The sequence below is a fragment of the Chlamydotis macqueenii genome, chromosome Z (assembly GCF_036417535.1).
Source record: "Chlamydotis macqueenii isolate bChlMac1 chromosome Z, bChlMac1.mat, whole genome shotgun sequence".
Classification (NCBI taxonomy): Eukaryota; Metazoa; Chordata; class Aves; order Otidiformes; family Otididae; genus Chlamydotis; species Chlamydotis macqueenii.
The window spans coordinates 33,316,248-33,341,041 of record NC_141593.1 but is presented as its reverse complement, the minus strand read 5'-3'; the positions used below and the strand labels follow the sequence as shown (position 1 = coordinate 33,341,041).

The 24,794-nt window shown below is 36.4% G+C and overlaps 1 protein-coding gene across 2 annotated transcripts in view; it reads left to right on the top strand.

The window, feature by feature from the left end:
- The window catches only part of TTC39B (tetratricopeptide repeat domain 39B), a 72,418-nt gene extending 50,399 nt beyond the window's left edge, over positions 1-22,019 (top strand). For both annotated transcript variants that reach the window (XM_086770780.1, XM_086770781.1), the window contains 13 exons: positions 1,088-1,152; positions 1,315-1,420; positions 2,831-2,896; positions 4,501-4,609; positions 5,463-5,530; positions 5,618-5,677; positions 6,001-6,162; positions 7,248-7,339; positions 7,642-7,762; positions 9,843-9,954; positions 13,427-13,544; positions 16,943-17,059; positions 18,117-22,019. In XM_086770780.1, coding sequence (XP_086626906.1) covers positions 1,088-1,152; positions 1,315-1,420; positions 2,831-2,896; positions 4,501-4,609; positions 5,463-5,530; positions 5,618-5,677; positions 6,001-6,162; positions 7,248-7,339; positions 7,642-7,762; positions 9,843-9,954; positions 13,427-13,544; positions 16,943-17,059; positions 18,117-18,213 — 1,293 coding nt within the window. In that variant the 3' untranslated portion in view covers positions 18,214-22,019. The remainder of the gene's footprint in view (positions 1-1,087; positions 1,153-1,314; positions 1,421-2,830; positions 2,897-4,500; positions 4,610-5,462; positions 5,531-5,617; positions 5,678-6,000; positions 6,163-7,247; positions 7,340-7,641; positions 7,763-9,842; positions 9,955-13,426; positions 13,545-16,942; positions 17,060-18,116) is intronic.
- The last annotated feature ends 2,775 nt before the right edge of the window (positions 22,020-24,794 follow it).

Genomic DNA, 24,794 nt, shown 5'->3' with positions numbered 1-24,794 from the left:
ACCTAAACACTTAATTTTACAGAGCTTTATAAACCACTTAATACAGTACTTTCATCAGAAGTGTCAGGAAATGTTATTAATGGAATGCTAGTCTTTTCTGTAACTGGCCATATCCTTTACTAACCAAATGGAAGCAACCTTCTTTTGTTTTGTGGGTGGGGTTTTTTTTAAGTGTGAAAAGAATTTTTAAACAGTCATTGAAGGAGGTGAGTTTATGACCGTATGAAATGAAAAAAAAATGTAGAGCTATTGTTTGTCTAAAACAGCACCTTACCATCCATCATGTCAGAGATCTGTTGCTGTTGACTATAATATCCTTCTCTGCTGCTTGCTGTCATGCCCCGTCTTTTTTATACTTGAGTGACCTTGATTCTTCTGAGGGTGTTGATAATGAAAACGTAACCGTTCAGAAAGAGACAGCAAGAATGCTTGTACTAAAACCCTTGGCATATGGGTGTTCAATCTTGCAGACAAAACAATTGAGGTCTTTAAAATGGTGACCCTTTTATAGAAGCCAGAATTTTCTTCTGTTAATGATTCAGAGAGTGGGGTTTTTTTGTGCTGTCTCCGAGTATTTTAATGTCCATTTCTGAAATGCCTGCACATGTTCACCTTCTGTGTGAATTCTAAGAGAAAAAATTCTGTCCTGTTGAACTGTTAACCATGGTGCTTTTCAGGAGTTTATTTTTGATGGATAGTACATTATTGCTTTAGTTTGATTTTTCTAGAAGTTAATATGCACCTCTGTTGGGTAGTGCACGTGGTTACTATTGATCAGCAATAGGAATTCATCTGTTTAGGGGATTGTTTGGTTTGTCTCCTGCCAGGTCCTGGAATCACTTGTGTATGTCTGAATCGGTATTTCGAAACTTTCTTAGAAGTTCCTACAGCACCATCTGGTGGAGAGCTTTCTTATTTCATTTATATGCATCGGATATGCTGTTAAAAGTAGCTCTTTGACATTTTTACCATTTGCAATGACCATTAAATTATAAACAAACTTAAATGTAACTGGAAGATGTTTATGTATGTGTTACATGTAATAGCTGAGTGCACATTTTTGTACAATTATTTTTTTTTCTTCCAGGATGAAAATATGATCAACTTTATCAAAGGTGGCCTCAAAATTAGGACAAGTTACCAAATATACAAGTAAGCCATTAGAAAACACTTAGATTTGATGTTGGTATAAGCAAGTGCAGTTGCATTAATGCCTCCAAAAAATATATTTTATAGCAATCATAATGATTATACTTCATATAATTTCTAAGTCATGTTTCCCCTTCCCTCCCTTTTTTTTTCTTGCATCAAAAGAGAATGTCATCAGGTACTACAGATGACTCAGGGGAACAAAAGCAAAAATGAAACCTATTACCAGTTTGAAGGAGGAGTAAAACTTGGAATCGGAGCATTCAACTTGGTATGACTTTTTCAGAGTACAGAAGGACCGTTGGGATAAATCTGTAGGATTCTTTCTTTGCAGATATAGTACTGTAATAATGTTTTAAAAATTAGACATTTGTAAAATAAAGATACAGGCTTTGAAGGTTTTATGCAATATGAAAACAGGAGTGGCATTTTGCATGCATGCCTTCTAGGATCTTTCTACTAATTTATTCTGGATTGTATTTAATTCTCTTGAACTAATTTATGTATATATTTGTTAAGAGGAAAAGCAGCTACAGCCACCTGTGTGTAGCAGGAATTTTTAAGATACTTATGCTGTTGATTACAGGATACCTGGAGTAACTGCTTTTATTCTAACACTCCTCCCATGTATACCATTCTTTTGCTTCAGTGGCATACTGTAGAGTGGCATAGATAATTACAAAATCGGAACAATGAGCAGTAGTTTACTGAGTTTGTGCAAAAGAAAACTGAGTACATTCACTAGGGGTTTTCTTTGCAATTTAGTGCAGTTGCCTTTTCACATCTGTCATGGCAACAGTGAGAGTTGATTTCTGCTGGTATGTTAATTTCAGTATCATTCCAGACTGGAGCTGGCCAGTTCTGAGTATGGTCAGAAGAACCCAGGTCTATCTGCACCTGTCAGTCTTCAAAACCCAAGAGTCTGGTAGATGTCTGTGTTCATAAGTGCTCTGACCTTTCCCATTCTTCAGGAATTCTCCTTCAGAAAAAGTCTCTGCTGGGTAGAGTGTGTCAGGGTGACCGTAGCTTTCAGACAGTGACCTCCAAATAGACCTTCCTGTAGTGCTTGTTGAAAAAGTGGTTGTGACCTTTATAAGTTTTCTGTTGTGTAGGATGCGGAGAATGCAGTTACAAGCAGAACAAAATGTCCATGTAATAGAGGGCTAGAAGACGATAACAATAGCTAGAATTTTAAAACAAATTGCTGGACTGCTAATTCAGTGCTCCCACAGTGGGAACAAGTAGAACTTTTGTGATATCATTGCGTCATTTGATTGGGAGTAAAGAAAGATTACAATTGTAGATTGTAAGTACTACCAAAATAGATAACAGTTTTGTTCCAAATGACCCACAATTTTGAAACAAATCTGGTCAGCTGCAGACAGAAAAAATCTGTTGTTATCTGAAGAAGCACAGCTGGACTCTGTCTTGCTGTTTCCATGCTGGATAATCATCAAAAGTCTGAGTTTCCCTGAAGCTGCAGACTGATTGCAGATCGTTGATCATGAATGTCTATTTTTGAGTTCTCCTGTGTTTTACTTTTTCATTAATGTATAATGGCATTTAACGTAGTAGCTGGCATTTTTGGCTCAAGTTTATAGTGGCTTTACTTTTAAAAAAAATGTATTTAAAATGTATGTAAGTTTTTATTTATCTTGTTTTTGTTCAAAATGTATTTCAGATGCTGTCGCTTTTACCAGGAAGGATCCTCCGGCTTCTAGAATTTATTGGATTTTCTGGCAATAGGGTATTAGATCTGATATTTATTTATTTAAATTAGTCTTTTCTCAGATAAAGACTGCATGGATTTAATATAATATATTTCACACTAAAAGTATAATGATCTATATTGTTTATCAGTATTTTAGTATTGTTAGAAAGATGAAAAGTGAGCTAGATGATGCAGGCATAAAAGCACATGTGATGATATGCTGATCTTGAACAACCATGGGAAGTGACCAGTCTGCTTCGGAGAGGATTTTAAAATTGCAATTTCATTTCCTTTTGCTGATCCTTAAGGAGAGGATATCAGCTTTCTTTTCTAGCACATATAGTCAGAATTAATGTTCCTCATAACAGTAACTAAGGGAGGAGTTCTACATTTTTCTAACCCACAATCTCAGCCCATTTCTTTGGGACAAGGAATTTCTGAACATCCTATGTCATTGTGGAATCTTGGCACATCTTTTTCTCATGGATGAGGAAAGTATTTGTGATCATAGTCTCATTTTTGTAAACCTAGCATTGTTTTATAAGTGTCTTACAGTCCTTTAAAACTATTTTTGCTATCCGTAATAAATAAAAAAACCCCTAAACTCAACACACCAAACAAAGCAACCCACAGAATTACACATAACTAAACTTCAAATTATAAGTGAGACAAAAAGTCACCATATGGTCTTATTGCTGTTAGTTTGTCCACTAATATGATTCTGCTTATGTAAAATTAGACTTCAGTAGAGACCTGTTCATTTTGTTTTTTCCTGTGAAAGACTTGGTTCATGCTGAAGTTCTTCCATAATACACATTTTAGCCCTGACTGAAACAGAAAAGAACAAACAATTTTGAAGTGTCACCACATTTTTCGGTATGGTGCTACGCAATAAAACTCAAACTAATATTTATTTTGAGACGAAACTGTTTAAAATCTGGTATGTTTCTGAAGAGTCACTGCTGTTGAGCAGGGAAGCTATGAGCTTCTCTCAGCAATCCCCCAAGTGATCAATCTGTCATGTAGTGGACCTAATCTGGAAAGGATGGGAAGAAATTTGCTATGTCAAGAGCTGAGTTAGTCTCCATGAATCTGTATTCCTCTTCTCAGTGCACGCAAATTCCATTGTAGCTTCTGGAAACAATGTCTAGAAGATGACGTGTCAGCAGAGCTCCTATTTTGATTAGAACCTCAGAACAACTGATGACTTGTTTTGGACTGGTGGAACATAATTGAGGATAATCAGGCTCTTACCGACAAGTAGCACTAGAATAGCTGAGAGAGGGTCTCCCCGAACATAGATTTAAAGGCTTTACATTGAAAGGCTCATAGCCAGAAAATAGTGGGGAAGGGATGTAGGCCTGTGTGTCTGCATGGTCTGTGTGGTGTTCACATTTCACCAGAGCACTGAAAATCATGGGTAATTTTATTCAGTATTAGCTTAATCTTCTCCTTGCTGAGTGCTATCTGCTGTGGCAGAACTATTTAGGTAGAAGGTTGTGTTGGATCTGAGATAACAAAGTGCTGAATTAAGAAATGCTTATATCTGAAAGGAAAATGGATTTGGGGGAGCCAGAAACTATTAATAGTAACTCTGTATACTGATAGTTAATTCTGCATGTATTTGTGATGTTTCTTAGGAGTTGGGCCTCTGTCAACTACGGGAAGGCGCATCTGGCAGCAGTTTGAGGGCCATTCTGTGTACTTTCACCCTGTTGGTTTATCATACTTACGTCTCCTTAATCCTTGGTGAGACCCACTGTGTAGCTGTTCAGTCATGCTACACGTTATGATAGATATTGTGATTTTTTTTTTTTTAAACTGGATTTTAAAACTGTGGCCAATTACGATCTGAAATTAATGTATCTTACTGACAAAGCTGTGTCTGCAGAAGCGGTGAGGGTAATACCATTATACCAACATCTCGTTCCATTTGCAGGGCTGTCTCAACGTGCAACAGCAAAATATCACTAAACACTTTCAAGTTCAGACAAGTCCTTGTCCATAAATTAATGTCAGTTATGGTGAAAACTATCTCCAGAAAGAAGTCTGTACTCCCAAACAATTTACTTGGAAGTTCAAATATGTAGAGAATTAACTGCTTTTGCCACATAGGGCTAAAAGTCACCATTAATTCTGTATACATCTTTGACATATATTTTCAGGTTCTCTAGTTTGGAAGTATTATAGTCTTTGTCCCTCAGGCTCATCAGGAAATTAAGGAGAACTTCATTTCTTTCAGTACCACCTGTACTTCATTACTGAGATCAAAATTAGGAAAGGAGGCAGCTGAGGAATGTTTTCCTAACTTGCTAAAGCAATTAAAGGGATTTAAAAATCTAACCATGATCTATAATTGAACAGTTTAAAGAATATTCATATATTCTATTCTACTTACAGATATTTACTATCTAAAAGCACTTAGAACCTTCAGGACAATAATTCATTTTTATAGGAACACAATATAATGAAATAATCCTACTTTTGCATAAAAGCAGTCATCCATTAATCTATTCAAGCTATAACGTAATTTTGAAAAAAAAAACTATGAACCTTTTTTTTTTTTTAAAGTACATTGAGGCTGGTTTGTTATGTTTTCTAGGTACAGGGGAAGGCAACCTTCAGGAAGCAGAGAGTCTCCTTGAACCCTACCTCCAGAAATTTCCAAATGTGTGTATTCTCAATAAATTCTGTAATAGCAAGGTACTTACCTAAGCTTAAAATACTAAGTGGGTGTTTTTCTCATCTCCTTTTAAGGGTTCCATTATTCTGTTTTATGCTGCCAGAATAGATGCACTGAAAGGAAATTTTGAAAAGGTACATCAGTTTTTTCTCTTTAAAATTTTTGTTTGTTTAGTGCTCAACTTGGGTAAAAAGTATATGTTTCATTTAAGTAACTTATTTTAGTTGGACTGGTAATTATGCTCTTATCCCTGTTCATATTCACTGTCAATATTGATTCCAGCACGCTCTCTGTAAGTGAGACTGAAAGGCAGGTTTATCTCATAGTCAAGTGTTCTCCACTTGGGTGCTAGGAAGGAATTTCCTAGCACCCAAGTGGAGCTCCATAGTTAGACATGGCTATCTTGTGGAGCTGTAATTGAGCCGATTTTCATCATTCTTACTTAACTGCCTCATAGGCACAGTTGAGGTTCCAAGAATGCATAGCAGCCCAGCAAGAGTGGAAACAGATTCATCATCTCTGTTACTGGGAACTGATGTGGTGCTACACCTTCCAGCAGAACTGGCTTCAAGCATATCGGTATGCAGACCTGCTCAGCAAAGAGAGCAGGTGGTCTAAGGTAAATGGGCGGGTGGACATTATTATGGTATACCAGGAGCCTCTCCATGGTTAAGTTTGCATTTCAATTTTCACAATAAATGTAATTTTTGCTTTCTTTTGAAACCTGTAAGAAAAGGCACAATGGCACCAAAATGGTAATTTTAACTGAGTGGTTAAGGAGCACTTTTTAATTCACATTCTGAAGCACCAGAGCTGTAACTAACAACACTTCAGCCCCTCTTAAAACAGAGTACTTACCAGAGCTGCAAGAAAGAAGAGGGAGAGGAAAACTGTTAACTTTCATTTCAAGTCAAGTTCTAACACTCACTAATAAAACTTGGCTGAAGGAACTGTGTTTGTTAGTTAATTAATAAACAGACAAGAGCTGGCCTACTCAGCAGATGCTTTGCAACATGAAATGAGAAGGCTGCTGGAGGCAGTCTCACAAGAAAAGTTGGGTTATCTGCTTTTTCCTTGTAAAAATGTTTCTCAAAGTATGAACCAAGTGCAATGTGCAGATAATTTTTAGTATATCATTTTTTGTCTATTCCTTTCTAGATTACTGTTTTATTAGACTTGGTGGAAAAGGAGATACATCCAATTCTTGACAAAGGAGGAAGAGAATAGTATATTCAACATGAAGTGCGAAAGTCTTGAATAGAATTATGGATGAGGTTTTTTTCTCTGCAAAGTCCAGTTATTGAACTTTCCTTGAATCAGTACTCAGATATTTTCTTCTGTTTTTTCAGGCATGTCGCTACGTGTAGCAGATCATATAGTAACATTAATGAACTTTAAAATAGTTGTGTCATTTAACCTCATCTCTTTATCAGTGGTTTCTGTAATAAATTGTCCTTTTCTTTGCAGGAGACACTTTTAGCATTCTGACTAACTTATTTAGAATATTAATAAATATGTTGAAAATAAAATTATACCATAAATTATGTGACAAAGGAAATGCTAGATTTCTATAGTTCCACCTGCCTGAGAGTGACTAGAAACACTTTGCTGCAGCAAGTGGAGTGAGAAATTTGAGTCCTTAGTGTATTGACTAAACACAGCAAAATAGATGTGCTAATAGGTTGCTGTTTCTTTTTGAAATAGGCAATATATGTATACCAGAAGGCAGCGATTCTATGTATGCTTCCAGAGGATGATTTGAAAAGGACTGGTGAGGACATTATATCTTTATTCAGGTAAACATTTATAAAGTAAGTAGTTGCTTTCTCCCATATAAAAATTTCTGACTTTATCTTTGGTGTGATTACTTCCCACTTATAATGGTCAACTTCTCAGTTTTTTCTCTTTGCTTTTAGCATCAGGACATTTAAAATACTGCTTTTATCAGCAAATATGCATCCTAAAACTGCAGTCTAAGTGGCATGAAGCAATTTAAGACGTTATACTTCAGAGGAGAACAGCAAATCTTATTAAATGAAATAAGATGAAATAAAAATTATATAAAGCAACTTCTATTTTCCGTTCTCCCTCCTTGTAGGCAAGTGGATGGTCTGAAACAGAGAATTGCGGGAAAATCCATCCCAACTGAGAAGTTTGCAGTAAGGAAAGCTCGACGCTATGCGAGTTCTCAACCAGTGAAGCTGATATTACCTGCCTTGGTATTTATGCTTGCTTTTTTTTTGTCCTTTTCGTATAGAAAATAAATAAGTATAACTCATTATACAGGTAAATAACACTATCTGGTGGTATGTGTCTGCATTTTTTTAGTTTTGTTTTGGTTTTTTTTTTTTAAGAATTACGGCATGCTGGCAATGGGTTTTTTTGTGAAAGGTACTGGGGCTGGATCATGCTACCAACTATAAGCAGTCCAAAACCAGCATCAGATTTTTCATGTGAAAATTCAAATGTACAGAGAATGATTGCTGTTGCCATGTGAAGCTGAAAGTCACATTTCAGCTAGAAATCTGCACGAGTTTCTAGCGTATGTGCTTATGTTCTTTAGACTGGCAGAATTTCAGTCCTTATCCTCCAGACTCTTTAGGAAGGAGTACTCCAGCACTTCCTGTTCTTCTAGTGAAGAGTGGTGGGTTTTTTTTTACTTATATTGAGTCTGAGTGAAATGTACAGAAGTTTACTAATGCTTTTCTAATTTCCCATGCTTTTAACTTCAGAGGGATTAGTACTGCACAGTCTGTTCATGTGTGCACAGCAATGATACTTTACGTATTTGTATGCTAAAATTTTTGTACATAGAAAATTTGGCAACAACTGAAGATGAAAAACATAATTTGAGAAAGAATTTCTTACCTTAAAGCCCACTGATCTAGAAATAGGAGTCCAAAGAAAATTAATCCATCATTTTTTAAATTCATTGTGTGCTCAGTTATGCATAAAGACCTAAGTAATAAAGTTGTCCTGGGCTTGTACAGCACAGTACTAGTAAGAATTTTTCTATCTTGAGTTAAGCAAAAACACCATCGTGTATGGTGTTACGGCAGTAAATGTAAATTAGACTGGACTACAGAATGGAAACTAATCTAGCCTAATGCAGTTTATAGTGCCAATAAGACTGTTTCAGACTTTGATAGAAGAGGTTTTTTTGTCCCTCTGAAAACCTACATAGTTACAGCATGAATATAAACAGAAATACTTCAACAGTTTATTATATCAGCTTCAGAATTATGTCAGGCTTCATATTTCAGATGTGTAATTAGAATTCAAATACAGTAGAACAAATGTTACTCTTCTGTTTGTGATGATTGAGTAAAGATCTCTGCAAAGTTTCATGTTGGTTAGCATCTATATGTGTATTCTCTCATTCTTTTTATATGTTACAATGCGATCATATTTAATGCATCGAAACAAGCGTATTGCTTACTATTGTACTGAAGCCTCTGGGAAGCTTTCTGCCAAAGTTTGCCTTGATTTTTTTTTTTTTTAAATAAGATTTTGTAGGAATTATATTGGAAGCTTGTGTTGGATATGAGTACTGGAACCACATTTTTACCCAGAAAGTTTTATCTGCTTCTTATGCTGCTCCATAGGGAAGGTAACAGCCTATCTATTACAGCATCTATAGATAAACACACGCACAAGTGTGTGTTTGGGTGCATGCATATAGAGGTATCCTGTATATACATGCATACACCCACAAATACACACAAATTTATCTGTAATCCTGTAGAAAGTAACTACTTTCAGCTACTTCTTTAATTTGTATGGCAGAGGCCACAAGTTGAACCTAAAATAATGAGTTTTGCTGATGTGTTATGTGGGTGATGGTAAACTATCACATGAAAAAAAATCTATTCAGTTTTGTTTTTAAAGATCTATAAAAATACATTATAAAATCAATTTAAAAGGTGTGAAACCATTTAAAACTTAGAAACCCAGGTTAACTTTGCCCATGGACATTCAGTGTTGTTTTGCCTCCCTTTAATTAAATGATTATTAAGGCAAATGTGATTGTCTTTGTAAAGTTGCATGTAACTGACAGAACATCCTGTCCTCATCGTGGGTGGTTATTTGAAGTTGTACAGATACTTTTCTTCTTGAACATCTCAACAGTGAGTGTTTTGGCTTTGAAACCTTTCGTATTGTTTAGAACAAGTTTTTGTAGGCAGTATTTTTATGTACTCAAAATGTTCCATAACAGCCTTCCAAGGGATGCTCTTTGGTTAAATATTTATGAAATTCCATGAGCTTGTCTTGATTTTTTTTTTTTTTTTTTTTTGTTAGGAAATGATGTATGTCTGGAATGGCTTTGCAGTTGTGGGCAAAAGAACAGACCTCACTGAAAACTTACTAGTAACAATTGAAAAAGAAGAAACTACTCTAGAAAAAGAAACTAGTAAGTGATCAGTTAAGATGGAATTAATAAGCTAGTAAAAATGCTGACATTTTTCTTTGTTTCTATCTACTAATGTTCTGTCAGTTAAGTGTAGACTCGAGCAGTGTGCTATTAAAACTGCGTATAGAAGTTTTGGAGCCACATGAAAGCAGTGGTTCTTCAATATGTTCTTCATTCAGCTTGGTTGATGCTACAGAAATTCTTGGTAGACTTCTTTTGTGTTTTTCTAGAATGAATAAATATTATATTTTCGCACATGAAACTTTTTTTAATGGTAATTCACTAAAGATAATTTCTGTTGAACCCAGATTTTAATCACACTTAACAATATAGAAAACCCAAGGATATGAGATTATTAGTTGCAGCACTTAACTGAATCTTAAGACATTCTAGTCTCTGAGAGCATTCTTGGAGTGTAATCTATTATTTCTTAAATGTCTGAAAAATATTTTTTCTAGACCAATTTACACTACACTTTAACTTTACTACAGAGGACATAAACTGAGCAGTGTATGACTAAGTATAAAGGAAATAATAAAGTAGTGTGCATGAGTCTGCTTGGTTTTTTTACTTTCTGGCAAAAGAAAATGTGTTTGCCTATTCTAAAGTAAAACATAGTTTTAAGAAATAAACTTTGACAATAGTTTTAGATCTTAATGTATTTGAAGCATGGGTGTTCAGGGTAACGTTTGGAGAATTGATCCATAACTTATTCCTAAAGGAACTTAAGTTCCATTATTACAACAGGTTTACTGGAGAAGTACCTGGATTTATCAAGTTTTATCAGCTGGCTGCTGTCATCTTGGTAGACTTCTTTTGTGTTTTTCTAGAATGAATAAGTACTATCTTTTTGCACATGAAACTTTTTTTAATGGTAATTCACTAAAAATACTTTCTGTTGAATGCAGATATTAATCACACTTAACAATTTAGCAAAACTAACTTTTGCTACATTATGAAAATATTAATTATGAAATGTAAAAGTACATCTAATTATGATTTACATGTAAACTGAGGTGATGCATTGGACATTATACAAGAACATACAAGTAATACATAGTGGTAGAATCTAGATGCTATAATAAGCAAAATCAGAGGAACTTGCAAGGCCAAGACTGAATTGAGTTCCTTCAATTATTTTTTTATTCTATTCACATTTCTGCAGAATCAGTAGTGTGCCTCTTAAATCTTGAGTGTTTTTCCTTTTATTTTTTTTTTTTGTTGTTGTATTAAAACCAAAATGTAGTAATATACAAGACATCTGCAAATAAAGTCATGTTCTCATGACTTGCATGTGCAGGGTTCTGGCAGAAGCTGTTGGGAATCTGGTGCTGTATCTTGCAGAGGCTTGTACTCTAGGTGCTACTCGGTTGTAACAGTGAAGTAAATTTCCAAATTTCCTGTCAAATTCTGAAGCAGAGATGCACAAGGTACCAAAATAAAAGAAACAGAAATAAAACCAGTATGCTTTTGTTATGGAAATATGCAGTTTACAAAATAGGATGTACTCTGGAAGCATATTTGCTTTCTATACTTTCTGTATTTTTTTAATAATAACTGCAGTCAAATGTAGTTTTTTTTCTGGACTTTGCATTTGTGAGCCTGGTTTGCTTTTAAAGATACGGACTCAGACACAAGATAAAGACTTTGATTACCAAAATTGCTGCTGAACTGAGACCCAAAGAAAGTGATTAAGGCTATTAGCAGAGTGTGGTAAGGATACAGTATTATTTTAAGAGACAGCTGTCAGTACTAGGTAGCTTTAAAGGACTGCTAAGGTGCTGTAAAAAAGTGTGTTAATTATACACAAAGGTCATTTAGGGATTGAGACTTCTTAGAGAGAGCTGTTGATACTTCATTCGTTTCGACTGAAGAGGCACAGCATGGAATCTGTCAGGGATTGAAAGTGGTTTTCTGTTGCATAGAGCTTAAAGTAGAGATAGTAGAAGGAAAAGATGAAAGGCATTAGAAATGACTACCCACACCCCTCTACGTGTCCCCCTCCCCAGATCTCTGGAAATCTTATTTTTCCACAGTTCTGCCATCTCCAAAATAAAAACAAGGCATTTGTAACTTCAAGAAAAATTAATTTCTTGTGTGTTTTATAATCCTGATTATGATATTTCATCTGATATAGAGGACTGCGGGAAGATGGTTCTCCCACATCTATTGCAAAGTTGTCTGTGTTAAACTGGCCGGTGCCTTTACTGTCATTTACTGTCAGTGTTTTGGCACAATAGCTTTTCTTCCTGAGGGAAATACCAGGGAGATACTAGTTGAAGTTGTTAAAGACTGGCAAGCTTTTACTGACATCGGTGCTTGCCCCAGTAATATCAATGAATGAGTCCTTTAGGAGACAATCCCATGAATCCAGTACCTTAGCCTAGCAAAACAGGCTAGAGGGAATGCGAAATACTCCCCGACTGCACTTATACCTGTCACTAAAAGCGCAGCCTGTCAGTTGTTATCTGTTGAGACTTTCTGGGTTTAAACACAGACTGAAATAAGCCTGAATGTAGTGGCAAAACACTTCACTGAATTCTAAGATGGTTTAGTCTTGCATGTTTCAGAATAGTTTACGTAGGATTTTCTTGGCAGACCATTAAGAAAAAAAATTAACCTGACCTTAGAGAGCTGGTAATTAGTTGTAAACAACATGATCTGAAGGGAGGGTGTTTTGCTTTCAGAACTGTTAATGTATGTGCTGCCATCTGTCTATCCATATGTGTTTTCTTTCCTTTCTTTTCTTTCCCTGCACCCAGAAAATGCTATAAACCAAAGCAACAAAAAAGGACCACACTCGTTAAGGATGTATTTCTAAACTACTTAACAAAAGCTCTTTCATCTAGTATTTTTAGTTCTATTGAACGTGAAAGTTTCTTCAATTTTCCAAATGTTATATACACTGCTAGTAAAACTTCTCAATTGTTAGAAATTATGAGAATACTGATAAACATGGCTTCTTGAATTTGTACTGCCAAATAATGCTTCCTAAAAGTTCTGCAGGATAGAGTCTTGGTGTGTTCTTGTGCATTTCACGTTACTGGTACTACTGGAAGTATGCCAGTGCTCTGCAACAGGAGAAGCTGTTAAGATAGAGTGCAAAGGAGGTTTCAGTCTCACTGTAGATTTTGCTTCATCTTTTAGATATTACAAGTACAGAAATCTTTAACTGATGCCATTTTATGCCTGCTTTGTACTGACTTCCAGATACAGAAGATCGAGGAATATTTGGATGTTTCAATTTCTTCTTAGCCTGTATCTTTAAAGAGAAAGATATAGATGTTATGCATGCGTCTTCTTTAGTAGACATTATTTAAAATTGTAGCTGCAGTTTATGTATGTTTCGAGGTATAAAATCTGAGAAGCAAGATTCTGAGTCTATTCCATTTTACATATTCCCTATGTAAAATCTAATTTTCCTTCTTATGTTGTTTTCAAATTGTTTGATGTATTTTGCTTTTACTTGTAGCTCGCAGTGAATACTATATGGATGATGCCTGCATGTTGCAGTTACTGAAGGGTCTGTGCCTGAAACACTTGGGAAGACTCATGCAAGCTGAACTGTGTTTCAGTAAAGTAATTCAAAGGTAAATATGACGTAAACAGACCCGTTACCTTTATGTTTTGTAGCTTTGGGTGAAATTTCTGATACTCATTTAGAGGCCATCATGTTCGAATCTTGAATAATTACAGTTCAGCATGCTGTTAAGGAGCTGGAATTAAAATACCCCTGACGATAGTTGGAGAACCACAAAACTTTGCTAGTATTTTTCTATAGCAATTTAACATTACGTAGCTTTATATAAATGTGATGGTTTAGATCAAATAAATCAAACTGAAAGGCAATGCATTTATCCCAACACATTTGGAATTAGTGTTCCTGTATTGGCAGAACTATCAATATAAGTAAAGATAATTCACATGGATGTCCTGAGTTTTCTTCAGGATTTAGTACTTCATTGGTTAATGCTTCCTTATGTAGATAAGAACTTATTGCTATTGTTACTTGTTTCAGTTGAAAGCTTGAGTGTCCCATGTTATGGATTTATCAAATACTTTAGGTGTCAGATTCATATCTACTGTAATAACTTTTCTTTATATAACATTGAGTCATGTATTGATTGTAGTTCTAAACTTTTTTAGAGTTTTTAGAGTAATTAGGCTGAAAAAGCAGTTTTTACACGTGCCATTTTCCTAATAAATAATTTAGAAAAAATTATATTTTAAGAGAATGTTATGTATAACTCTATTGCTTCTTAGCACTTTCTTGCCATCTCCTCTTCTCTTGCCATTTCTAAGATCCCAGCTGAGTTTAGCCAAGCACTTTGCAAGTCACAGGGCAGGGGGTTTTGATTGGTTATAAGTTAAAGGAATGCTGTTTCTGAAAATCTTGCTCCAAAGGCAGTTGACACACTGGAGGCTTTTAGAGCGGAGACATCTCAAAAATCTTTGAACACTGCTTCTTCATAAAGCAAATGTTTTGCATGGGGAAGAGGAGAAATTTTCTGGTAAATTAAATATCTACATTCTGGTCAACTTTACTCTCCACATTTCTTGGGCTGCTACAGTACATTAAGACTGTTTATGACATAAGCCGTCTCCCTGCTTTAAGACACGGTTTCTGTGCATCAAGGCTTGTCTTGGTGAATGAGGTGCCTGTTTAGAAGTGTTACTCTCAAAATGTTTAGAGCTTTTGCAGTGCTTGTTGAGAACTTTTTAATTCTGCAGTATTGATTGATGTTATTTTATCCAGATAAGAATCAAAAAGTTCATTGTAAAAGACACAGGAAAGGCCAGCTATGAGATGTCTTCCTCACTTCGTTCTGCAGTGGAAAGATCAGCCTTCAGGAATTCCAGATCCTTCCACTGTGTGGCAAAGCCTGGAATGTGCAGGAATTACCCTTGATGGAGGAGGGTTTAGTTAGGAGAAGTGTCAACATACTAGACACACATATGTCCATGGCAACTGAATGTACCTAAGTACTTGGGACACTGGCATATAACCATGAGAGCTGAGGGAGCTGACTAGTGTCATTGTAACACTCCATTGTTTTTGAAAGGTCATGGCAATTAGGGGAAGTTCCTGAGGATTGGAAGAAAGCAAATGTCACTCCTGTCTTCATTCTCATCAGTCCCTGGGAAGGTGGAGTAAATAATTCTGGAAATCATTTCCAGATGCTTGAAGGTGATCACGAGTAGTCAGCATGGATTTATGAAGGGGAAATCATGCTTAACCATTCTTAGTCTTCTGCAATGAGATGACGGGCTCAGTAGATGAGGGGACAATAGTGGATGTTCTGTATCTTGAGTTTAGAAAGGTTTTTGACACTGTCTTCCACAATACCATCAGAGACAAACTGATGAAGTCTCAACTAGATAAGTAGGCAGTGAGGTGGGTTGAAAACTGGCTGGACTGCTGGCTTCAGAAGGATGTAATCAGCAGCATGAAGTTAGCTGGAGGTCAGTCACCAGTAGAATACTGCAGAGTTCGATGCTAGGGCTAATAGGTTTTAACATCATCATTAGGGACCTGAATGATGGGGCAGAATGCAACTTCAGCAAATGGCCAGGTGATACAAAGTGTGAAGAGTGGTTGAGTGTGCTGACATCCAGAGTAACCTAGACAGGCTGGAGAAATGGGCTGACAGCAACCTCATGAAGTTCAACGAAGGGAAGTGCCAATCCCTATCCCTGAGGAGGAATAACCTCAGTACAGACTAGGGGCTGATTGGCTGGAGAGCAGCTTGTCGAAAGATGCACTGGCAATCCGGCGTATCGTGGTCAACCCCAAGCTGACTGTGAGCCAGCAATGTGCTTTTGCAACAAAGGTGATCAACAGTGTCCTGAGTTGTGTTAGGAGGAGTGTCATCAGAAAACCAAAGGTGGTGATCTTTCCTCCCCTGTCTGTACTGGTGAGGCCACATCTGGAGCACTGTGTCTAGTCCTGGACTCACTGGTACAAGAAGGACATGGACATACTGGAGCAAGCCTAAGAAAGGGTCATAAAGATGATTAAAAGATTGTAAGAAGAAGCAGAGAGAGCTGGGAGTGTTCAGCCTGGAGAAGAGAAGACTTGAAAGGGTTACCTGAGGGGAGTGTATTTGGTTTTTCTTTGGGTTTTTTTTTTTTTTGGTGGTGGGTTTTTCTTGTTTTGGTTTGGGTTTTTTGTTGTTTTTTTTGTGGTTTGGTTTGTTGTTTTGTTTTTTTTTTTTTTAAAAAAAAAAGACAGCTGTGGTGCCCAATGACAGAACAAGAAGTAATAGGCACAAGCCTAGAGGAAATACTGTTTAACTGTAAGGAGAAAACTGTTTTTTTTTATTATCAAGTTGGTCTTGATAATGGGCACAGGCTGCCCAGAGAGACACTGGGCTCTCCATCCTTGGAGATATTTGAAACCTGAGTGAACACAGTCCTGGACAAGTTGCTACCATTGACCTTGCTTTGAGTAGATTGGACTAAATGATCTCCAGAAGTGCCTTCCAGCCACAATGATTCTGAGAGTTTCTTGAATTAAGGAAAAGTTGAATTTTCTTATTTCTCTGTGCTGATTTGTTCAGGCAAGCTAGAGTAAGGGGGGATCTCAATTCTGTGTGTAGGAAAGAAGTATTTGTATTATACTGCCTAACCCAATGAACGTTGTTTTTATCTCAAATAATCTTTTTGCATGGCTGACTTTTTTTTGAGTTGTAAGTCACATAATAGGGTTCCAGTCCTGGAATTGTGTTTGTGGTAGCTTGTGTAACATACCACAATACACATAAGAAATCAGAATGAATAAGTTCTTGCTTCTAGAAGGTCATGTTGGCAGTATTTTATGTCCAGTCTTTTTAAGTATAATTAAAATGCACAGAATTAACCAATAAAAAGGTTCCAGAGTGTTTTCTCTGGCCATGTGCTTTTACAGGTAGTGATTGCACTTTAAAGACAACTGGTCACTTGAGGAGAGAATGTAAGTAACCACTTCTCTATTTTTCTGTTTTTCTAGTGAGAAGCAAATAAAATATGATAGTTATTTGGTGCCGTTCACCCTGTATGAGTTGGGTCTTCTTTACAAACAACAGAATGAGAGAGAAAAAGCAATACGATACATAGAAACTGCAAAGTAAGTGGATTTTGTTTTTCTAAATTTGTATAAGCCTGTAGGTTGAGAATAACTGAGTAATTTCAGCAATGAAGGCATGTGTTTTTTCTTCCTGCCAACCTCTTTGCAAAATACAAGTAATTACAAATCTGTGTTCTTGACTTGGAGAAGTTATCCAATGTAGTTGAATTTTACCGTTTCAAGAAACTGTCCTTCACACAATGGAGCAGACAGTATGAAACAAGACACAATATGAAGGGAAAATGTATCCTTTTCACTTAGGCTTCAGAGATGCTGAGCCTCCACTGCATGCGTGGGATGAAGCTGGAAGGTCCAAAGAAAGGATCTACATCACCTCTGCCCCAGAGAGCAGCTAGACGGGCTTACGTCTGCTGCAGTAAAGGTGTTAGTGGGAGTAGGTTAAAAGCCAGTACACTTCTGACCACCTCTCTTTTTCCTTTCACATCCTGTCACAGAAGAGCAGTAGAGAAATAAATTTACTGTAGACCAGCATGTTGACTTCATCTGTAGCTTGTAGTATGGAGTAGGATTTTCCCCTTATGGATGCAGAAAAGTATACTAGTAGTTTTAAATGTATGTTAGGAATAATCTCCTAAAACCTGTCTTAAAAACATAGTTTTTTTTCTTTTTTGTTTGGATTAGATAATGCATTTTCCCTGTTTACTACTCCAACTGAGGGGTTTTTTTTTAAGCTGAACATACACTTTCAGCTAACAGCCTTTCTCTTCTGTAGTCTTCTAGCTAGTCTTTTCACAGCAAATATCAGTAATTGAGAGGGCTGTTGAAAAGAACAAAATAAGTGAAAGGACATGGATTTTGTTTATCAGGACATTTCGTTTAATTGTTAGTACTGGTATAAGTCTCTGCTCAATTTGTGGATGTAGCTTTAAATGTCTTGTAACTCATATGTGTATTAACCTTTGTTTCCTTGAAGAGGAAGTGACTTGTAGAAACTTTGTTTCCTTGAAGGCTAGTAACTTGGTACTTCAGTGCATGTATGAAGTAAAAACAATCCAGGCCAAAAATGTTTTTCTCAAAATGACTTTATTTTTTGCAGAAACAACTACAAAGAATACTCTATGGAGTCCAGGTTGCACTTCAGAATTCATGCAGCACTTGACAGCTTGAAAGTGTCGCCTGCTTCAACACCCTAAATGAGGAGGGATGCTTTTCCTGCATACAACAGCCTACACAATCTTTTTGCAATCTTTTTTTTAGCCATGGAAAAGAAGCAACCTAATGATTGTTTTCTGTCATCTCTGATTTGATGTATGTCATTCCTTTAGACTGTTCTTTTTTTCTGTTTAGCACATGTAGTATATCTACTTGATACTTTAAAGAAGACCTTATATTTTGTTTGATAAAAATAATTTAATGTTTGACTTGAATGGGGGATATTAAAAAAAAAAAGTTGATGGTGCAATAAAGTTTAATGCAAACACTTTATTTTTTTATATGAAAACAGATACTGGTTATGCAGTGGAACTGATCATAATTTCTGCATTTTTTGAAGGTTTGATTTTCTGCAGTATACTTGAGACCTTTTTGCCTCTAGAACTAAAAAATGCAATGTCTGCAGATAACCTTGCCCACATTTTGTGTACCATATTCTGAAATTTTTGTTCCAGAGGAAAAAAAAATAATAATCTTTGACTTAATTTTATTTTGGGAACAAAAATGAACCTGTCTGAAGTGCAATATTTTTACACTGTCAGATAAAGTTAAGCAGGGCTACAGGTATAATGTCTTTGCAGGTCTGTTTCACTCAGAAGAAGTGGTTACTTGGGATACTTTTCAGTCATAGAAAAGCAAGTCTACTGGGGACGTTAAGACATCATGTATTCTGTATTCTTGCCCTAAAGCAGAATGAACAGTCTTGTGTCATTCCTGACAGACTTGTTTGACCTGGTTTTCTGAAAATAAACTTGCACTGAGAGAGATTTTGTAATTTACACAGGATATCTTTCCCAGTGGGAAAAGACTAGGAAATTTTTCCTGATATCTACCCCAAATACTTCTTGGCACAACTGAAGCTGATTTTTTCATATCTTCCCTGTCATGGATCTGGAGAAAGAAATTTTTTTTTTTTTTTTGAAGCAGTCTTTTAATATTTGAACACTAACACCTTTGTTGGTATTCGCTGTTCTTAGATTACAACCAAAATAAATTAAAATCTGCAGAATGTATTTATTTGCTTAGTAATGAGAATAATTCCCATTAATGGAAGTTGATTGTGCATCAAAAAGCAAATATACTTTTAAACTTGGAGTTTAAAGTTAAACTCAAGTTTAAAGAATATGTGCATATTCTAATAGCAACTTTCTACTTTCTACCAAAAATGTATAGTAAAATTGAGATACATTTACAAGTGCATGTGATTATTTTTTCACTTTAATATATGAACAGTGGGATCAAATTGATTGTCCCAGTTCATTGTATATGAAGATTCTGCTAGCTGTCTATTCTTAAAAATAAGAAAATAATTGATTTTTATTTAAGTATACACCCAATAAGTTCTTTCACTAATAATTGCAAAAATTGCCCATTTTCACATTTTATTAGTGCCAGTAGATTTACTTCTGCACAGTAAATGCATAGTAACTGTGCCCCTGTATTTGCTTCTCTGCCTGTAACTGCCAGCCAAGAAAAAACAGAGCAAAAGGAATAGGTGAAAAATGTGTCTTCAGTAAATGAGTAACTGAAAGTTTCTAATTAAACAATCAATATAACATAAATGCTATAGTTAATATTCTCAGATGACTGAGAGCACAGCTTTCTTCTATGACTTTATAAATAACTGAGCCGTTTAATTGCTTATAAATCTGTAATACAGTGGCATACTTACAGGTGAAGTAAGACTTTAAAAATATTAGCTAAATAAACATAATGGGTCATTTCAAAGTGGAAACCTGATCCAAAGTCTGTTATCTTCACTGGTTTGGATTTGTGCCTATTTTAAGAACATAACTAAATTACTGTGTAAAATTATACACATGTAGGTTTGGATGTTAGACACCTGAGACACTGAATCGCTGATAAAATGCAGCGTGCTTATTTTGAAATACATTCTATTCATTGCAGCTGAAGTACAAAAGATATTTGTCTCTCTGTCAACGGAGACTAGTATATGCTACCAACTGACTTCTCTAATGACTTGCCCATTTGTACATATCTGATTATAAGCTGTAGGCAGCAAAAAAGAAATTATGTACATTATGTTTTTAGACAATATTTTTAATAACTCTTTGGGTGTTTACATGTTCAGTTTAGGATTATTTTGGTTTAATCTGATTATTGGATTGTAGCAATCAAATGGGACTACTTCATTTTCTCGTGAAGGATGGTGAAACAGTTGCTGGTAACATTTTTATAATTTGTGTTTCAAATAGTAATTCACTCTACAGAAGACTTAGAACTGGGACTACAGACTCTCAGGATGGGGCATGAAGTAGTCTCTGATCTCCTGTTTTTGTGGAAAGTCTTACGGTTAGTATTTATATGTGATTTGGGCTAGAAATCCAAATTAACAAAAAGTAAACAATGAGCTTCCTTAGAAGCTGATTTTTTGAAAGTTTAGTACAAAGTGTCATGTAGCAGTGCACACTCTTCATGGATAATGAATACCAACTGCAGAGAACATGAAAAAGAACTTTGTTTTCTTCAGTTCAGCCTTCCAAAGTCAATATTAATGCCCTGTGTATGTTACACTCTGTCTTTTTTGATATCAACCCTTTTGCACTCATGAGGAGAACAGACATGTCAACACAGATTTGCAATACCCTCTGTAATGTTTTGATGCCCTGAGGTCCCCAGCATAAGTACTTTTGACACCTTGTCTCCTTTTCTATGCTGCTGTTCCTGACTTGTTTGTTAGAAAGTCTGATTGATCAAGAAGCTTAGCTTTATTCTAGATTTTTTTTTCCAACTTGTTAATAGTGGAAATATAAATGCGGGAGAGTGATCTGTAACACTTCATTTAAGGTAGGTCTCAGCAGAGCTGTAGAGATGCTTTGTCTTCCAAATACTGCAGAAGAAGCGCATGTCTCTCCGACACAATGTGTCGTTGATGCAGTATTATTTAGTACATTATGTCTAAGTGATCTGTGGCTAAGAGTCTGGATGAAAAGTCTATGGCTGCTTTTTTTTTTTTTTTACCTGCTGTATACTGTACTGGGCCTTAAATACAACTCTGATTTAGTCTTACTGCTCTTTATAATCTTCACCTCACTTGCTCATGTCTCATGGGAATTTGTAATAATGTGGTGAACCTTTGAAATTGAGCATTTACCTATGATGCTATAACCTCTATTGATAATAGTAGGAATTATAATATATATACACATATATATAACACCTCTGTTGATAATAGTAGGAATTATAATATATGCAAAAGCAAAGCTAAGTCCTTAGTTTAAGCAAGCAAAGCTAAACTTACGTAGTTCTGACAAAAGGTCATTTTGATCTTTCTGATAATAGATGTATATTTTTTTAAGTTGAGGAATAATAAAGTAGCCTGGTTATAAGACAAAGCTTCTCTTTGATTAAGAATTGTCTACTTAGAAAATACTACAAAAAACTTGAGTGCATATCATTTGAATGTTTAGTCTGTTGGTGAAAGACTGTTGTATTACGGTTTCTAAGACTTAGCTCACCATTTTAAAACAAAAATTGAAAGAAAATAAATGTTAAAAGAAAACTGATTAAAGATTGTTTTCTATCTGTTCTAATACACATGGATAGCAGCTGTATTTAGCACCGTACAGCCAGAAGAATTTACAGTAATCAGACCCTGCTATGTTTCTAAAACACCTTGCCAACTAACGTATAAAAGAAGTAATTTCTTGTAACAAATCCAACTTAAACTTTGCAATTATTTTATTACTGATCTTAATGTTTAATATCCTTTTGTTTCTGTATATTCTTATGCTGTATAGTTCAACGAGGACAGTTTATATTTGCACTGGTGGTGCGGTTTATTTGATTCTAAACTACTGAAGTTTGCACATGTTCATATCTGGTACTTGAGTAAAACCAAGGTCAGAGTAATGGAGGATGAGGGATAATGAAGTATGTTCTGGTTTTAAGAGCATGTAGAAATATTCATTGTGATGCACTGGAACGGATTCTCACTTCAGAGGAATAAATCACATTTTATGCTTGTACGACTGAGTGCTGAATTTGGCACTGTATCCTAGTTGTGCATAAAGAATCTTCAGTTGAGATTTGTCAAAATAGTGTCAACAAAAATGGCTTGATCTCAAGTTTAAACATGCTGTCTTGGGCATATAGCTATTTTGTACAACTTCTCTAGACTGTGAGGTTGTATAAAGCTATCAAGATCTAGAAGAGAATAAAGGATCTTTTGAAACGTAGATAATAAATATAAAATAAACTACTTTAATCTTAATTTCTCATCAGACATCAAATAAGGCCTTTAAATAGTATAAAATACAGGAGTGGTTAATAATTAACTTAAGCTCTTATTAGTTCTGTCATTAATATAGGCCTTCCAGAACCTAAAGGGGGCCTACAGGAAAGATGGGGAGAAACTCTTCAGCAGGGCCTGTTGTGACAGGACTAGGGGTAATGGTTTTAAAATAGAGGGAGGTAGATTTAGATTAGAAATTAGGAAAAAAAATTTTACAATGAGGGTGGTAGAACACTGGAACAGGTTGCCCAGAGAGGTGGTGGGTGCCCCATGCCTGGAAGCATTCAAGGCCAGGTTGGACAGGGCCCTGAGCAACCTGATCTAGTTGGAGATGTCCCTGCTCCTTGCAGGGGGGTTGAACTAGATGACCTTTGAAGTTCCCTTCCAACCTTAATGATTCTATGATTAAATTCAGTGAGAACTATACATAATGTACTCCTAGAATTCTTTTAAAATTCCCAACATTGAAAACAGGGAGAAAATGATCTTTTTACATGTGTGCAGATCTTGGTTTTAATAACATTCAGAAAAGTAAATGTTCGAAGTTATTTTTTTAATGTGGCATTATTAAATGTTTCCATAGTTGCATGAAATTTTATCTGATGCTTCCCAGCAAATAGGTTGACTTAATTACCATGGTTTGAATCATAAGAATAGTGATTATGGTTATCATAAGAACAGGGATAGCCGATAACTTAGCTCACACAAAGGCAAAAAAAATGCAGGAGCTCCTGTATAATTGTTGCTGTCTGTAAGACGCTAATTTACTCTCAATTATTAGACATGCTATAGTCCAGAGTAAAACCTTTGTAGCTAGAGTGCTTGCACAGTATTGAATAAAGGAAGTACAGTGAATAGAAGAAGGTCAAGAAGAAACACTGAAGAAAGATATGACCACAAAACCAGGAACTACATCTGCATTTATGCAAGCCTTTGGCAGAAGTTATGTTACATTTTTAAGTCCAAGCTATAGTCATCTGATGAGCTCAACACTTGGACTTCCTGTATTCCAGCCGTGGGAAATGCATCTGTGGTGCTGGGACCTTAGCTCAGTTTGGGTGGTTGTGGGGCTTTTTGTTTGTTTTAAATCTGGTCTTGTCATTTACTTTTTTTTTTTTTTTTTTAATAAATCCTGTAGGACAGCTTCATAAAGAAATTTAAGCATTGTGGCTCTGAACTTTGCAGTTTCTAGAAGAGTAGCCTCTCGAAAAAATCAGAGCCTATGGTTACTGTAGCAAATTGAATACTTAATGAATGCAAAATTAGATACTCTCTTTTCTGTAGAAGAATAATCATGCAGTTCCAGTCTATGGGGAAGCATATGTAAGCCAGCAATCACAGACAGGAATACCTTCCTAGATATAGTCACCTATTTAAAGAGTTAACTTCTTTAAATGCATTAGAATCATAGAATCATAGAATGGTTAGGGTTGGAAGGGACCTTCAAAGGTCATCTAGTTCAACCCCCCTGCAAGGAGCAGGGACATCCCTGACTAGATCAGGTTGCTCAGAGCCTCATCCAACCTGGCCTTGAACGTTTCCTCCACCACCTTTCTGGGCAACCTGTTCCAGTGTTCTATAACTCGCATTGTAAAAAATTTTTTCCTAATTTCTTATCTAAATCTACCCCCCTCTATTTTAAAACCATTACCTCTCGTCCTATTGCAACAGGCCCTACTAAACAGCCTCTCCCCATCTTTCTTGTAGGCCCCCTTGAGGTACTGGAAGACCGCTATCAGGTCTCCCCAGAGCCTCCTCTTCTGCAGGCTGAACAGCCCCAACTCTCTCAGCCTGTCCTCATAAGAGAGGTGCTCCAGCCCTTTTATCATCTTTGTGGCCCTCCTCTGGACCTTCTCCAACTGGTCCATGTCCTTCTTGTGTTGGGGGCTGCAGAACTGGACACAGTACTCCAGGTGGGGTCTCACCAGGGCAGAGTAGAGGGGGAGAATCACCTCCCTCGACCTGCTGGCCACGCTCCTCTTGATGCAGCCCAGGATGCGGTTGGCCTTCTGGGCCGCAAAGGCGCATTGCATGCTCATGTTAAGCTTCTCATCCGCCAGCACTCCCAAGTCCTTCTCCTCAGGGCTGCTCTCAGTCCATTCCCCGCCCAGCCTGTATTTGTGCCTGGGGTTGCCATGACCCAGGTGCAGGACCTTGCACTTGGCCTGGTTGAACTTCATGAGGTTGGCATGGGCCCACCTCTCCAGCCTGTCAAGGTCCCTCTGGATGGCATCCCTCCCTTCCAGCGTGTCGACGGCACCACACAACTTGGTGTCGTTGGCAAACTTGCTGAGGGTGCACTCTATC